General features: G+C 37.0%; 1 protein-coding gene and 1 long non-coding RNA gene across 4 annotated transcripts in view; one reads left to right on the top strand and one right to left on the bottom strand.

Annotated features, from left to right (window-relative positions):
• LOC134347945 (immunoglobulin-like domain-containing receptor 2) overlaps nt 1-11,688 on the top strand; it is a 125,131-nt gene extending 113,443 nt beyond the window's left edge. For both annotated transcript variants that reach the window (XM_063050614.1, XM_063050613.1), the window contains one exon: nt 1,625-11,688. In XM_063050614.1, the coding sequence (XP_062906684.1) occupies nt 1,625-1,660 (36 nt within the window). In that variant the 3' untranslated portion in view covers nt 1,661-11,688. The remainder of the gene's footprint in view (nt 1-1,624) is intronic.
• The window catches only part of LOC134347948 (uncharacterized), a 102,427-nt gene that overhangs the window by 66,527 nt on the left and 18,367 nt on the right, over nt 1-17,533 (bottom strand). The window lies entirely within an intron of this gene.

Genomic DNA, 17,533 nt, shown 5'->3' with positions numbered 1-17,533 from the left:
GTCAGTGCTTCCTTATTGGACTGAAGGGCCTGTCGCTGTGCTGTATCTCTGCATGATTAATTAATTTTCTACAAAATCTTCACATTTTTCTGTCGTCATTCTTGCTTATGTTTTTCTATTATACATGTGAGCAGAATTTTTACTCATGTTTTTCAGAGTTTTAAATAACCCAGAGTTTGAAATATTAAAGAAATTGCATTATAAATATTCAGTATCTAATTTACCTTATTATGGATAGTTGGCATGGACATGGTTTAGCTGAAGGCCTTATTTCTAATACGGACTGCCCACTCTTTACAGAGGGGCTACATTCCTGATCAATCTTCCATGTCACAATTGCCTGTCAGGTGATTGTGGTAATCTATATATATATACACACACACATATACACACACACACACACATATACATACACACACACACACATATATATATATATATATGTGTGTGTGTGTGTGTGTGTGTGTGTGTGTGTGTGTGTGTGTGTATATATATATGTTGTAACTGAATTACCGGTCTGGACATGCCTGGACACGCTCCTCTGCTGACTGCTCCTGTGGCTCCTCCCACAGACCCCTGAATAAAGGCGATTGTGCCATTGCTCCTCCTCTCAGTCCAGGGCAGATACTCAGCATGGACGTGGGACCATTTACTGTTAATAAGAGCCTTTCAGTATTTACTCTACTTCCAGTCTTTTGGAGTAATTGATAGTGCATCAGTGATCAAGCCCCCTTTTCTCTGTGAATTCAATGTAATAAGTGGACACACATTTCTACAGTTTGTTTTTCTCTAATATAAATCCATTCTTTTGCCAATGATAAATTGACATATCACCATTATCTAACAACCAAGGCCAACAATGGATTCAGGAGATGGATAAGGATTGTGCAAAAAAAAAATTCTGTGGTTTTTTAGTTTTACTCAATACTGTGAAGCAACAAGCTTTGGATGTTATCACTGTGTTGATTGAATGGCAGGCGCATCCAAGTCTCTGCTTTGGTATGCCTTCTCCAGTCTGAGGATGTTGACAAACATCTCAGTGTATATCACTCCCAGGTCTCTTTATCTGCATGGCCATGGATTAGAGAAGGGTCTAGGAAGTGGAGATATCAGGAAAAGTGATGGAATTTGAAAATCAGGGTTCATTGGAAAAAAATGGCATACGAAGAATTCAGAAGAGTAAAGGGTGAAAGCACGGTAATTTAGTGGAAATGGAATAAAGGCTGAGGTATTACTTTAAGGAGCTGGTCATGGCTACAGCAGCTCCCACAATGCCACACTATGAGACATTTGCTCACATGGCAAAGGAGACTCAGCTGTGACTGCCAACCCAATTGGTACTGTGACGACATATTCAAATCTTATTGCCCCACAGTATTGAGTGACCAGACTTGTAATTTCTTTCATATTTTGTGTTTATTTATCTTCCCCCCATAAATTCTGTAAGAGTGAATTTTATTTTGTATCTCAAAATTTTGGGTAGTGACAAAATGACATAATGGCAAATTGCCATTATCTGAATAGTGAAATTCAGGGGTTGCCTGTATGATATTTCTGTCTGACACTATGTAACAAAAATATTTGAAGTAACAGGTTGTTAATCATTGTGTTTTTTATCTTGCAGAATCATTTCCCAGCCAGGGATGCTCTTGTGGTGTAAAAACAAAAGGGATGAAGGGAAGATTCAGCCTCTGAGGTTGTAATATTTGACAAATGGGAAATGCCAAGGATGTCAGAATGCTGGAGACATGTTTTATTTTCAACGTGGGTCTCAACAACATTTGCAAAAACAAGTTTCAGAACTCTGGGAGCTGTCTGCACAGTTTAATACCTGCAGTATTATGAGTATCTGGCAGATTTGTCGTTTTGGTTTACATGTACAGTACACAGTATCAATAAAATAGCTTTAAAACATGACACAGTTTATGCCATGTTTTATGCTATAATCTGGAATTTAGGAATAGTTTTTTTTGTATCTGGTGACTGATTCAGTTCACTGGAGTGTGGCCATAACTATGCCAATTTGTCCCAGGGATTGATATCATGATAAAGTATCAAACTATAGCCAGAGAATCACATAATATTCAGACACAAATAAAGGTCTACTATTGCCTATGCTGGCTTTCTGAAGGAACTAATCAATTTGTCACTAAATGTGGATTTTTAAGATTTTTCATGTTTCTAATATTTACTTACTTTACTTCTAAAAGCCATTATGGGTTACAATTCCACCTCACTTTCTTGTGTGGAATTCCAATCTTAACAATATACTACCTAAGAAAAATGAAACACCAGCCTCTATTAATTCTTTTAGGGCTTAAATAAAAAAAAATGTTATTCTTTCCTAGATCAGTTTCCTCATTTACTTTATTGTCATTTAAAATAATTTTTTTTAAACCTTTTAGAATTCTTAGAATGAAAATGGCATTATTCTTAAGTTTCTCCTGATAACTACTACTTTATAAATTTAAAGTTTCTGATCATGCATATTTTCTGATATTAAACACTTTATTTTTGGTTAGCAATGCCTTTCACCTTTATACCTCAGGATAAGAAATCCACTCTAATTTTCCCTGATGGACATTAACTGTAAATTCACACTTTCATTCCCAAGAGAATGTTTAAAGAACCTTATCTCAGGATTGGAGGTTTGTTCAATTAAGGGAAATAATGGATTTGTGAATAAACAAATGAAGAATGTCATTTTTAAAGTAAATTTATACCCCTCGCTATTGAACATAAATTATTTGTTCTACAGTGAAGAATGAGTTAATTATAAAAACATTTAACAAGAGCCATGCCAAAACCTAACCAACTAATTCAATATGCGGCTTCTCAGTCCAGTTTGCTTTCAATAACAGATGCTACAGTGAATGACTCTTATTTTTATAGTGTGATGAGAAAGCTATTTTTTTGACATCTTTAAGATGCACTATATCTAATTTTTGAACTAAATGCCTGACACATTACTTTATAAATACATTTTCATCCATGTAATAGGAGTTTATTGAAAATGTGACTCAGCAAGTTGGACAATATTTGTGAGGGCAGAAACAAAATTAACAACCCAGATTTTATAGTCAATTTCAAAGGGTCTGTGATCTCTGGTGACTTGAGAGAATAAAAGGCACCAGCGAAATTTTTGGTGGGCTTTCATGCAGCAGTTCTTCTATTTCAATATGACTTTGAATTGGGTACAATCCTTAAGAGGATCTTTGGTGTCCATGATCAATGCCAGCTGATCAGCCAATCAAATTATAAAATATTTATAACAAATTGGGAGACAAAGAATATTCTTCTAATGTTCCTTTTTGATGGCCATTTGAGCAAATGAGACCCCATAAATATAAAATTAGTTTTCAGAACTGGAGGGGTGTTCAAAGGTGGAAAAAAGACTATCTGGCATGCCTTTTTTAAAATGCAACATCTTATTCAAAAAGTTTCATATTTTCAATGGATTTACATTTAGAATAGGGCATGGATATTGAAAATATTATTAAAATATTGATTTCCCATAAACTTTGAAAAGACTAAACAGCACACCCTCTGGAGATAAATGATATTGCTCAAAACAGGTTCTCATTTTTGGCAGTTATTAGTTATGCAGTTGAGCATAAATGCATAACTAAAAGATTCCCGTTGTGTTTATACAATAAATGAGCACTTAGTACATTCACAAGACCAGAGGCCAATGCTTCAAATTGATGACGTCATTGACCTGAAACATTAACATTCTTCCTCTTCCTATTCATGCTGCAGGGTATAACTTTTAAAAGTTATCTTTAAAATGTTAGTATTCACTTCAGGTATCAGTCTATTTCCCAAGAATGCCGTAAGACTCTTAAATCTGACAAATTAGAACTGCCATAAATATTTTTCCACTACAAATTAGGAAGTTGCTTTTCTGGATTTATATTAACTTTATATCTCTGTCTTCCTTTCTTCTCATAAGTCCATGCAAACTAGATCTAGATCTGCATCTTCAGTCATGAAGTAACTATTCTGAAGTTAACAGGTTCCTTTTAAACAAAAATTGTTAGCCATTAGTCCTTTTAAGTTTATTTGCACTTTACAGCTTCTGTTTGAATCAGATTAAACTGAACATGATTTTTTGTGTTTTGTTTTATCAGCCCTTTATTTTTTTTATCACATATAATCCACTGCTGTCAGAAACATGTCTGCAGGAAAGTATCTCTGTTGGTGTTGCCATAGTTTCAATTTACAACTTATGCAATATGCTGTCACATAATAGCCTCTTTTTGTTTACTATAACATTGCCTATTATTAAGTTAGTTAGCTGCTTCCCTGTTAAAGCTTTTCCGAGATAATGGTTAGAGGAAAAACTTGAAGTCACATTTCACTATGAGATCCTATTAATACAGAGCAGCCCTAGAAATAGGTTTTGCTATAAGATTTACAGGAAGATATTGTTTCCTGCTTGGCATTTCTGCCTGCCACACCTCCAACAGTGCAAGGTCATTAGCTAGGGCCCACTGCTCATTGACCCTAGCCCTGGTACGCCTCCTGGTGGCACCCACTGCAGCTTCCAATGGGGATAGTTGATCCCCAATTTCTGTCCTTCCTCCTTTGCTGCAGCCAAAAGCTGCCCTTTTCTGCCTCTTCAGCCAACTCTCTAGTGGCCCCCCTGAGCCTCGCTCCAAACACTGCCATATCATGGAGTAAATGTCGATGCGCCAAAACCCCGGCATCCTATCTCCACGGGGTGGAGGATGGTCCTCCAGCCAGTTTCCTTACATTCAGCTGCCAGGTATGAGTACTTCAGCCCTGCACTTCAACTCCTTCCTCCCATGGGATGGTTAACTCAATGAGGAGGACTGTCTTGGTGGGTATGTCTGGGCAGAGGGAAGTGATGGAGTTTTCAGTAGGGAACTGCAGCTGTCTGCCAAGGTCTGCCCTCGTTACACGCCTTGCCTGTGGAAAGGAGTTCTGAAGGAGCTCTTGGGCAGGTGCATTCAGTGCTCTTACCAGCCTTAACAAATGGAATGAGTTGTCATCCCGCTGGAGAAAGGCTGCTTCTCACATCCCACATGCAGCTGTCTACGATCTTCCCCAGCTTCTTTAGGACTTAGTTGTGCTCCCATCTGTAGTGCTCTTGGGACAGCACAGTCTTGCATCCTGCCACACCATGTTGTAGGATGGCATTGGTGGTATCGCACAGGAGACAGCTATCTTCATTACCAAACCACTGATGAAGATTTCGGGGGCAGGGCAAGGTGTCATAGGTTGCCAGGATGAGGAAGCGGAGACTGGCTTGCAGGATCTTCCACAAGTCAGACCAATTGAATGACCTGTTGATGGTGCCCTCAATGTTGTCCAACTTCCCTGGTGTCTTTACATGTTGTCCAACTTCCCTGGTGCCTTGTGCCACTGCCTTCACTCTGCAGCACTCCTGCTCTGTCCTTGTCACCTCCTCCACTACCATGGCTTTCCTTTCTTTTTTTGAGGCCTTGGACCAGAAGCATGCTGCCTTCCCCCAGTCAAGTCCTGCAGGTCCAGCTTGGACTCTGCCGACAACCTCTTGGTGCTGCAGCCTACTGATCGTCTTGAGCTCTCCATTTATGGCTGGTGTGGATTGAGACATTGGCACTCCTCACCAGCGGGCCAATGGACTCCCTCAGTTCAATGGTCAGTTAGGTTTTCTCCTGCTTGCACATCACCCTTTGGTATATAGTGTGAACTGGTAGCAGCACACTTTATACTTTCCAGGAAGTTGGGTCAATTCTGGCCAGACCCTCTGCAAGCTGTTTCTGTGCTACTTTTCCCCACCTGCCTGTCAGAGAGCTCTGTGATGTACTGCTTCCAAGGCTTTGGATGGGATGCCTGGCCAACAATGGGATTTCCTTGTCCCCTACAATAAAGGTGATGTTGTCACTTCTGGCCCCTTTTCAGAGGGACAGACTTTGCAGCTTGCTGGGCTTGATCCTTGCCCATGTCATTAGCTTGTCCAGCCTCTTCAGCAGCCTTCTTGTGCATGGAGCTTTCTGATGGATGACATCGTCCATGTAGCTTCTCAGTGGAGGGACCCTCTGCCCTGACTATATCTTTATCCTCCAACTTTCTGCCTTGTTCCAATAAGGATAATCTTGAAGGCTACCACAAACAGGATGGGAGAGGTGGAACACTCCATTACAATGCCTACTTCAAGCTGCTGCCACCCCGTTGCAAAGTCTCGAAAAGAGAAGCCCGTCAGCAGGTCACTCAACTAATCGGAAACCAGGCCTCTAATGCAGTCAGGAATGTAAAAGAACTCCATCGCAAAGTTGATGAGCTGGTGTGGCACAGATCCATAGGCATTTGCAAGATCCAGCCACACAATGTGCAGGTTACCTTTCTCACGCTTGGCTCATTGGATCTGGTCCCATATCAATGATGCATACTCCACACATCCCAGGAAGCCTGGAACTCCCATGAGGTAGCTGGTCATCCTCTTAGCCACGACAGAGAAGAAGGTTTTCCCCTTGACATTTAGCAGTGCAATGTTCCTAAACCGGTTGATAGAACTGGAGTTCTGGTCTTTGGGGATGAACACCACCACAGCTCTTTGCCACTCTGATGGGATGTGCTGGATGCACAGTATCACTTTCATCATTATGTTATAGTGGTGTCCAACATCAATTTTCCATTTCTTCTTTTTAGTTACTATAACTTTAGGAAACGTCTGTTGGATGTTTTACTGCTGTGATGGTCGAAAGATGTTCAATCTGTTGGAGTAATTGCAATGCATTTAAAGCACACCTAAATTGCATTCTTTCAGGGAATTGATTTTTAATATTTGTGCCACCAATATCGCTATCACAGTTTTCCAATTTTAGAAAATGATTACCTTGTTCTTAACGCCACAGCTCATGCCAGGATAGATATTTTAACTAGTGTACGTTGAGATGAGAAATCCTGGCCCTAGCACTATGTTTTTCTTTTACCTGGATGTTATTCCCTTTGGTATGGTTACAATCATGTTAAATGTAGGTTCTTTCTGTCATATTTCTTATTCATATCCGCTGGGGCAGATGATATATGCAGTTTATAATATTTATGATAAATTAAGAGATTACTCATTACAATTGTGTAGCCAAAGAAATTACCTGTATTATTTTCTATAGAATCCCAAAGGGATTGATTTGCCATGATTGAGAAACTGCCTTAAGTATTGTAACTACTCAGAATAATTACCTTTTGGAATTACATATCCAACTCTTTCCAAACCTGGTTGCTAACTAACCAAAGTATTGATACTTCATTTAGAAATAATAAACTACTGGAAGAACCTAGCAGGATGGGCAGTATCTGTGCGAGGAAGGGATTTTAGATGTTTTGGGTCAAAACTCTACAGAATTGATGCTGCTCAACCTGCTGAGTTCCCACAGCATCTCACATACATATCTCAGTTGATACCTTGTATATCCATAACAATGAATCATGATCTTTCCTGATCCTTCTTAACCTCCAACACTTCTGATACTGCAGACTAGTTCCTCTTAACCTACCTATAGATTGCTGTAACCAACTGTAATAGGAAATTTATTGCTCCCAACAGCTACTATGCCACTGCATGGTTAATTAAGCAAACACCAGTGGTTCATGTGCCCTCATTCACATCACTTGTATTCCAGACTGATGCACGGTATCACTTTCACTAGTATGTACTAGTGGTGTCCAACATTAATTTTCCATTTCTTCTTATTAGTTGCTATTAAATTCAAAATATCTGGATGAACAAAAACTTCAACTAGATATCAGCAAAGTCATGGCCAGGTTCTTCATCTCCAATACTTCTGCCTCCAGACGAGACCCCCTAAGCCTCATTCAGTACTGTCCTAACCCAACTGTTAAAATGTAATTCTCATCTTCCTGCACCTTCTGAATACACTACTCATCACTCCTCTCACATATCAGTTCCAATCCCAAACTACTTTCTTCTAATTCCATAAGTTTTCTCTTTTTTGCCATTGCTCAAAGGGTATTATAAAACTTCCAAAAGCTTGCGCAAGCATAACGGCTCAATGAGAATTGATACTTTCATAATCATTTATGGACTTTGTTAGCCATAGAGGTGTTCTAAATTCTTAAATAAATTTGGATTTGCTGTTGCTTCCGCAATATTGGGTAAGTCTATTAAAGTATGATCTTTCCTACTGAATCCATTGTATCTGATGATATATTATTCATAGTTCATGTACAATATTAAGTGTAATTGGTTCCCTCCCATTTATTGACTTTCAAGCCATGTATGATCTTTCAGCCATGGTGTCTTTCATCAATAAAGCCATCTTCTTAACTCTATTAACATGAGAAGTAATCAAAGAGTTGCGTGTTAGACCATTATTGAACACATCCCCTCTTATATCTTAGTCTGACCAAATTCCATAAATTTTTGCGACAAATATACCCCATTAAATCTCACTTCCACATACTCTCTACTCCTTTGATCTATAAAAGAAAACCATGGTCTCAAATACTATCAACTGAATTGCACCTCAAGTTTTGATCACTTGACTTGAATTCTTCACTGATGTGCCAGAGGTATGCTTAGATTTGCCTTGCATTCCAGGATTTTGTTTATCCTGCAGTCTAGAAGCAATAATGGTTGCTTAATTTCAAAGAGATGTGTAGGAGTGTCAAACATATCCCTCAGTCCCTCAAATGATTTTGTAGTTTCTCCCAGTCCACCAACCCCTCACCACAGTAGCCAAGTGGCTAGGCTTTACTTTGCCATGAGATTGGTGTTCGATTGGGAACTCATTAGAATATCAAATTCTACATCCTTTTCTCAACTTGGCTATAATGAGGGTCTTGACCTGAAATGTTGACTATCCTTTTGTTTCCACCGAGTTCCTCCTGCAGATTTCTTTTTGCACCTTATTTCAGTAGTTGCAGTCTCTTGTATCTCCACTTATATTTTTAATCAAATAAAACACCAGCAAAAGAAGTTTCTTATTTAACCTTTACACAAATGCAGCTCTCACACCTCAGGATTTTTTCTAATTGAGCAAACACTCTCAGATTTCATTATAAACAATATTTCTGCAGTCTCAGTTTCACAAAATAAAAAAATGCCAATTTACAAAAATTGACCTCCTTCTCATTAAGTTGTTTTAACTTTGAAATCCACTGCTGCTTTTCTTCTGTGCTATGAGCTAATATATATCTTAATTCAAATTGGACAGTTGGAGGTATGGCAACCACACTCGAATTAAAAAAAGGGGCTTAACTCAATGACAATCTTAGAGAAGCAAAAAAAGAGAATCAATATAGCAATATGGACTATGAAACATGTCTTCTCCATGTTCATGCTTGCCAATCTTTTTCTCAAGACTAAATGTATTCCGTATGAAAAATAACTAACAAGCATCTAATCAACCTGTCCCACACGACTGGAATGTCTTGTGCACCACAATCAATATATTCTCCAACCCGGCCAAACACCATGTAACCTGGGAGAGAACGTATATTAACGTAGGTATCTATATGTATATTATAGACTAACACATTCAATGATGGAATTATCGGAGCGTCAATCTAATATAATTTCCAATTTATGATCAAAGTGATATTTTTAAAAGATGGATGTGATTTTCTGTGGTTGTTATCTGAAAATGCAGTTACTATGACCAGTGACATTATCCATCTCTCAGTAGTAGTGAATGTGTAGTTCTATGGGTACTTATTATGTAGTCAAATATTAAATTTTTTGAATCTGTATTTAATTTTAATAATTTTCTGAACACTAGTGATAAGAGTGTAATTGCTAAAAGAGCTTGTACTGGTAGTCATTGTGAACCTTTGACCTGTATACTGATATGAAAATAAGATTTCTATTTTACATAAGTATTTCTCTATGAATACTTCTTTTTATTGTACCTTATGATGTTGGAAACTAAAGTCTTACCATAATCACTTTGTTATTATTTCTGGGGAAAAACTGAAACTACAAATATGCTTAGTAATTTAGGGGTTTGCAGACTTTCGTTAGCTCAGTATTACATTAGGAAGGACATTAGTTCTACCCATTCTGTCTGTATAGAATAATGTAAAATGTGGCCAAAGACAATACCAGGGGCCTTATTACTTGTGGCAAAATATCTCCTGAATATTCTTAATAAATAATAGAAAGAAATATTATTTCACAAAATGTATTCATAATGAAAAGCTACATTTCTTCGAAACAGGAACCATAATTATGGTTTTGCTGTTTACCAGCACCAAATATGCCAGTGTATGATGCTGTGATAGAAATTTGCAGTGTTAAGTTTCACATATCATTAGCTCCTTAAAGAAAAGCTCCTACTATCCATATTGAAAATCAATTTCAAACTTGTTCAGTTTTATTCCAATTTCATGATCTGGTGACTGAGTCACTGTAGAACCACCTTCTTCTAGCTGCTTTTGTTTTGATATAGCTAAGAAAAGAAAGAATATTAATAGGATTTTAAGTATTCAATTGTTTTGGCCTTTTACAAGCCTCCTAGGCTTCACTCCATTTACCCACTATGAACATCCTTTGAATCATACTAATAGCCTCTTCCAATGATCAACGTGCCTGTCTTATCCATTAGCAGCCCAACCATCCAGTACAGACCATTGTTTTTGCTGATTACACATATAGAACTGCAGCCTGCTCACCATCAAATGGTGGGGTGGCACAGTAGCATAGCAGTTAGCATCATGTCTTTACAGCACCAGTAACCTGGGTTCAATTCCTGCCGCCATCCATAAGGAGTTTTTACATTGTCTCCATGGCTGTGTGTGTTTCCTCCTGGTACCCAGGTTTCCTTCCACATTCTAAAGACATACAGGATAATAGGTTAATTGGATAGTCGTGTGATAGGGTGTCCCAGGCTTATTGAGCCAGAAGGATCTGTTACCAATCTGTATCCCTAAGTAAGTAAATCAAGTCCATCCTCTTCCCATGCCCATCCCTAAATTTCCAAAGCATTTCAGGCACATGCCTGCTTTCTAGTTATGGATGATCAACAAATATTAAATGTGAAAACAGTGGTGGAGCCTACAACAGGCAACACAGTAGCATAGCGATTAGTGTAACATTATACAGCGCCAGTGACCCAGGTTCAATTCTGCTGCTCTCTGTAAGGAATTTATACATTCTCCCTGTACCCATGGAGGTTTCCCCCTTTCGAAGATGTATGAGTTAGTAGGTTAATTTGTCACATGGGTGTAATTTATGTAATGCAGGCTTGTTGGGCCAGAAGGGCCTGTTACTGTGCTGTATCTCTAAATAAAAAGAAGTCTTCAACTACTTGTGCCAGCCTCCCCTTTCCTCATTGAGCTCACTGTGTGATTGTTCATTGCCATTTGCCTCTACTTCCCACACCTCCATTTGCCTGTACTTCCCATGCCATTTGCCCAACTTCCAACACCTCCTCACAGCTCGTTGGTTTGTATTTAACTGGACACAGCACAGCTCATGCCCGTTTCTCACCATTAAACAGTTCATAGCTTCATTCCCAATTCTTTTTAGCAGCTGTTTCACCAAGCATTTCTTTTTCTATAACACCCACTTCCCTTCTCCAATACTGAGCATTCTTAAAGGTCTCGGTCATCTTTCTACTAAATATCATCTAATGTCTCCTCTCCACAGTGATTACCTTTATTTTTTTTCTCAGCTAAATAATCACCTGGCACTCTTATTATCTCACCACCCAGCCTCATTCCACCGGGCAGCTATTTCCATTCCTCTTCCCTCTCTTCTCTCGTCCATCTTTTCCACCATCCATTACTTCCCTTTCCTGTCACAGTCTGCATTCTTATCCATAATCCACCATCTTCTTCACTTTCTTTTCTTATTATTTGTTCTCCCTTCTCCTGCCTCAGCTCTCCTATTGTCTAGGCAGATTGATATACTTAACTTCAAAACCCCTTTTCTACCCCTGGCCATATCTCTGTGTGCAAAATCTCATGAGAACGAGTAAATCCATAACTATTTTGCCTCCAGCATACAGAACAATCGATGGGCCTTAGTGCTCTATTAAACTGGCCCCAAGGGTCAAAAATCTCTTTTGTTTTCTTTTTAAATCTTTTTATTGAGAAAGTATACAAAAAAGGTAAGCCATATAAACATTAATACAATGTTAAAGTATAATAAAATTCCAAAAGATAACAATACCAAAAAGAAAATACTACAAACAATGTAATTTAAGCATAAGAAACCAAGATAACATAATAGTATACTAGATTTTATATATATCAATGGAAAAAAAGAAAAAAAAACCCAAAAAAAAAACCCACCGTGCAACTAACTAAAAGCAAAGCAAAGCAATGGGCTAACTTGAAACCAAACAGAGTTAAACTTAAAATCACGTCCTCAATCCCGACCTCCATTAAAACAGTGAAAAAAAACAAGAAGGGTAAATATTACATTAAATGAAAATATCGAATAAAAGGTCCCCAAATCTGTTCAAATTTAAATGAAGAATCATAAAGGTTACTTCTAATTTTCTCCAGATTCAAACATAAAATCGTCTGAGAAAACCAAAAAAAGGTAGTTGGAGCATTAAGCTCTTTCCAATGTTGTAAAATACATCTTTTCGCCATTAAAGTAAGAAATGCAATCATTCTACGGGCTGAAGGGGAAAGATTACTAGAAATTTTAGGTAGTCCAAAGATAGCAGTAATAAAAATCTCAACCAAAGCGCTACTCTTTTATCTTGTAGCTTGTGGAATTGCTCTGCTTCATTTAGCCAGACAGCAAGAGTGCCCAGATTTCCAAAACAATTACTTGGCTGTGAACTGCTTTGGGACATGTTGAAGAAAAGACACAACATACATCCAGCTTCATCTTTCTTTCAAATTCAAAGCACTGAATAGATTTTTTTCCTCTCTAAAAGTCTGCCGTATGTCCTCATAAAATTGCTGACACAATCTTGTCTTTACTGTTGTGCCAGCCATTTTTTTTGTTTTCTTTGAGAAGTATTTAAATCCAATCACTTTTGTTCACGTTCTGAGATTGAGAATGTTTGCTATTATCTATGTATTTCATATTTACTTGTTCCTAATAGAAATTTGAAAGCTTTGCCAAAGTAGTGCTGATTTACCCATTCCACTAATATTTATTTTAAACTTAGTACAGAAGTAGACTAATTTCTACAAACTAAAAAAAAGTTGTATATGATAAATTGTTTCATTTGTTATTAATGCCAAATAAGTTCTTGTTATTCCATTACACCTCATGTTCTAACTCTGTTCAGACAATGAAAGAGTTATCATTCCATTAGGTTGCATGGATTTAGGGTATAAGATGCTGGGGAAAATGAAGAGGGAACATTACAGATAGTAACAGGAAAAGGCCATAATACCCTTTGAAACTGTCCTATCAGTTGGCACAATGGCTGAACCTGTGCCTCTAGACCACATCATCACCTGATCCTTCGAATATTCAAAAATTTATCAGTTAGATGTAATGACAAAGCATCTGTGGTGCATTGGGAGAAGATTGCCAAAGATTTACTAACTGGCAAATGTAGAAATTCTCATTGGCAAATTGGTAAATGCTACCACTTTTATTGTGCACTTGATAACAAGCTTTTGAACTTGCAAACTCTTAGCTGCAAAAATAATTATTTTAATTCTACCACACTAGAACCAGCCTTTTAATACAATACTAATTATTAAAGGGTTCATATAACCGCAATGGAGACAGCAAGAAGCAGAAACCCCATTTTTGCCAGAAATAAACAAGTGGTAAGAGTATTAGCAGACCATTTTACCTCTCTGCAGATATTATTGATAAGAACCAAAGGTTGGAAAGGCACTACAACATCAGCTGATATTCATTTTATATTTTGATTGATTATTCTGCTTGCTAGTGTCCCCCCTGTTATATACACTATTTTCAAATATACACACAGATAGCAGATACTGTAGTTCAGTCCACCAACATAATGAAATCTTTTTCATTTGTTCACTCTTATTTGCAATCCCATACTAAGTTTTACATCATCATCAAACTTATACAACTACTTGCCTGCTTCACTATAAAATAGAGTATACAGTACAACAAATTATAATTAGCTTTTACCCGGATTCCCCAATTTGCCCAGCTACTCAATTCCTTATATTTTTAAAAAAAGGTCCTTTATCTTGATGAGACAGTTTCGATTTGTTTCAAACTCGCTTGCCCAATAACTTTTGACTAAGGGATTGCCTTTGGAACAATTTGTGAAATCTTTTTCTGCAGCTGCAAAATGTAAAGTTTAGAACAAAAAATAAAAGGCTAGGAATAAAGAACAAAAAAAGTAGTTAAATAAGTCAAAGTAATACAACAATGTGACTACACATACAGTATTCTGCACATGAGAACTGTAGCTTTTAGCATTACAAACTGGGTAATAGTTTGATTCTACGCCCACCACTGTGTGTTACATAAGTGAAAATTTTATATTAGTGAACTGGCTGGCTATGGTATTTGCAGGCTGCAGAGGTAAACAAATTGTGCTCCAGGATTTTAACTACCAATAAGAAACCCTCCACGAGCTTGATTTTTTATGGTAGAATCCAAAACTATCTCTCTATAGCTAATTTTCCTATCATCCTGCATCTAATCCTTCAAAAATGTATTTTCATTTCTCTTTAGTTTTTGCTTCTGCTACTCCCTGCACAGAGTATTCAATACATTTTCCTAAACCCTATGTTTCTTCTTTTAAATTAAAACCTTCATCAACTGGTTAAGGCAGCCTTTTCCCCATTTCAGTCTGATAATGTTGTTCAATATTCTTTCAACAAGCAACGAGAGTTCTCAGAATGCCAATACTGAAAATGTGCTTCTTAGCGATGGCTACCCACTTCGTCTCTCACACTACACCCACCTCTTCTCCTTCCCATTTGCTCTCAGTGACTCAGAGTCACCTACTGAATAATCATGAAAGTTTAGGAAATCCAAATAAATCCCATCCAATCTGCTTTAGCCAGGGCAACAGTAAAATGATACTGGTTTCAGAATCAGAATTATTATCATTCTCTTATAATGACATGAAATTTGTTTTCTGGCATAGTACAGTGCAAGACATAAAAATTACCATAAATTACAAAATAAATGAAGTGGAAAAAAGGATAATAGGTAGTGTTAATGGATTCATGGACCATTCAGAAATCTGATGGTGGGGATGAAGCTCTTTTCTGAATTGTTGAGTGTGGGTCGTCACACTCCTATATCTCCTCCTTGATGATAGTAACGAGAAAAGGGTATAACCCAGATGGTAAGGTCCCTAATTCCCTTTTCACTTTAATGATGTTTAATATTCTTTCAACAAGCAATGAGAGTTCTCAGGATGTCAAAAGTGAAAATGTATTACTTTGTGAATACTACCCACTTCAACTCTGACACCACACCTCACCTCTTCGTTCCCCTGCACCATTTGCTCTCAATGACTCAAAGTCATCTACTGAATAATCATGAAAGTTTAGGAAATCCAATTAAATATCAAGCATCTTTAATAAAATGCACCTATCTATTGTTGATCATAGTTAAAGGAAAATATCATCAATCTTCCTATTTTAGAATAAGGAAAATTAATCAGAGTCTCCTAATCATAACGCTGTTTTAATAACATTGTATAGTCTAATACTCTCCCTACCCCACCCAGCCACACTAAGATGCAAGTGCAGTAGCTGACAGTTGTGAAGACTTTTGGTGAACAGCTGGTTGACATAATTATGCAAGTGTGATCATTTGGAATGTACCAAAAGGCAAACAATGTATGGGAAAATTTGGTAGAAGAAACTAAAATAAAAACCATATAAGAAATGTTTCACTTGAACATTTTACAAAGCTGGTATTTTCAGAACTAATCTGAAAAGAATGATAAAGAACATTGCAGGTAATTAAAATGATCATTTTCATTCTCCATTTCCTTCCAATTACATAACTGCTTCAAACAACATCAGACAACTTTGAATAAAAGGAATAAAAATTGTTTTCCATTATTTACAACATTTTCCAAAATTATACTGTATATCCTAATTTGATGTACTATTGTTGGCATTATTCCAATCTGAGTTGATAAAGATACTAACAGAGCAGCAATACAATTAAGCAAATCATGCACCAGTTTATGTTAATTTAAGAAAATACTGGATTGGGCCCAATAAACACAAGTGATGTTAAATTAACTCATCTACTTTATTGTGATGTTTGTCAAAAATAGAGCCTATTACTGTTCTATCATAAGATAAGAACACTTCATTCATGCATATTGTACTTAAATTCAGTATTGATGTAAGTAGTGTATTGAAGGTTAGATATGCTGTGGTAGCAAAAGTAAGTGACACTCAGAATAATGTAATTTGCTTATTGCTTCAAGCATCTTTAATAAATGTACCTAACTTGTGATCAAAGTTAAAGACTGCATCTCAGGACGTTGGTGTTTGAGTCTGACTCTTACTGTGTTTTTCCCAAAAGTAGTGATGTTCATAAACAAGTCGGAGATAAAACTAAAAGTAGGACAAATGTCATCCCTAACTGATTCAAAAATTCAAATCCTTCTTGTGCCTGTAAGTAAGATGACCCTGCTTCTAATTAGAGAGAATTATTTAAAAGCAGCTATAAGTTGCAAAGGATATGAAAGTTATCTGAGATTTATATAATTGTATCGTTTGAAATAGTATTACATTATATATACAATATTCAATTTCTCTAAGTCCTTTAGAATTCAAAGTACATCTAAATCATGTTTGTGAATAATATTACCTTGATATCTTGTCATTTCATCATTTAATTTTCTATCCAGACATTATAAATTGTTACTAGAAACATTAATTAGCCTGATGTATCTTACAAGTGTTTTTTTTAATCATTTCAACAGCAGTTCCAACAGACCATCAAATCATCATAAACTTGATGATGATTTGATCATAGACTTGAAATGTGCTTGTGTACTTTGTTTTCAATCCTGATAATTAAGTTTCCAATAAGTTGTTTTGTAAGCATGACAATGAAAGCCATGAAATTGTATAATTCAAATATTAAAATATCACTGTAACAAAAATTGCATAATTTATTGGCATTTATATCCTTTTGCAAAAAAATTACACTCCTAAAATATGCATGTTTACATGTTCACTTTTTATACTTAGCAACAAAAAGTTAGAAATTAAAAATGAGTTTTCAATTGCACAATGGCGAGGCAGTCAGAACCATAAGACCAGAAGACACAGGAGCAGAATTAGGCCATTTGGCCCATTGGGTCTGCTCCGCCATTCAATCATGGCTGATCCTTTTTCTTTCCCCCTCCTCTGTCCCACCCTCCGGCCTTCTCCCCATAACCTTTGATGCTGTGGTCAGTCAAAAACCTATCAATCTCCACCTTAAATACACTCAATGACTTGACTTCCACAGCTGCCTGTGGTAACAAATTCTACAAATTTACCATCTTCTGGCAAAAGAAATTTTTCCACATCTTTGTTTTAAATTGATGCCCCTTCATCCTGAGGCTGTGCCCTCTTGTTCCAGACTCTGCCAACATGGGAAACATCCTTTCCACATCTACTCTGTCTAGCTCTT

This window comes from Mobula hypostoma, chromosome 6 (assembly GCF_963921235.1).
Source record: "Mobula hypostoma chromosome 6, sMobHyp1.1, whole genome shotgun sequence".
NCBI classification, from domain to species: Eukaryota; Metazoa; Chordata; class Chondrichthyes; order Myliobatiformes; family Myliobatidae; genus Mobula; species Mobula hypostoma.
Note: the sequence above shows the minus strand (reverse complement) of the source record. Positions and strands in the feature narration are given on the sequence as shown.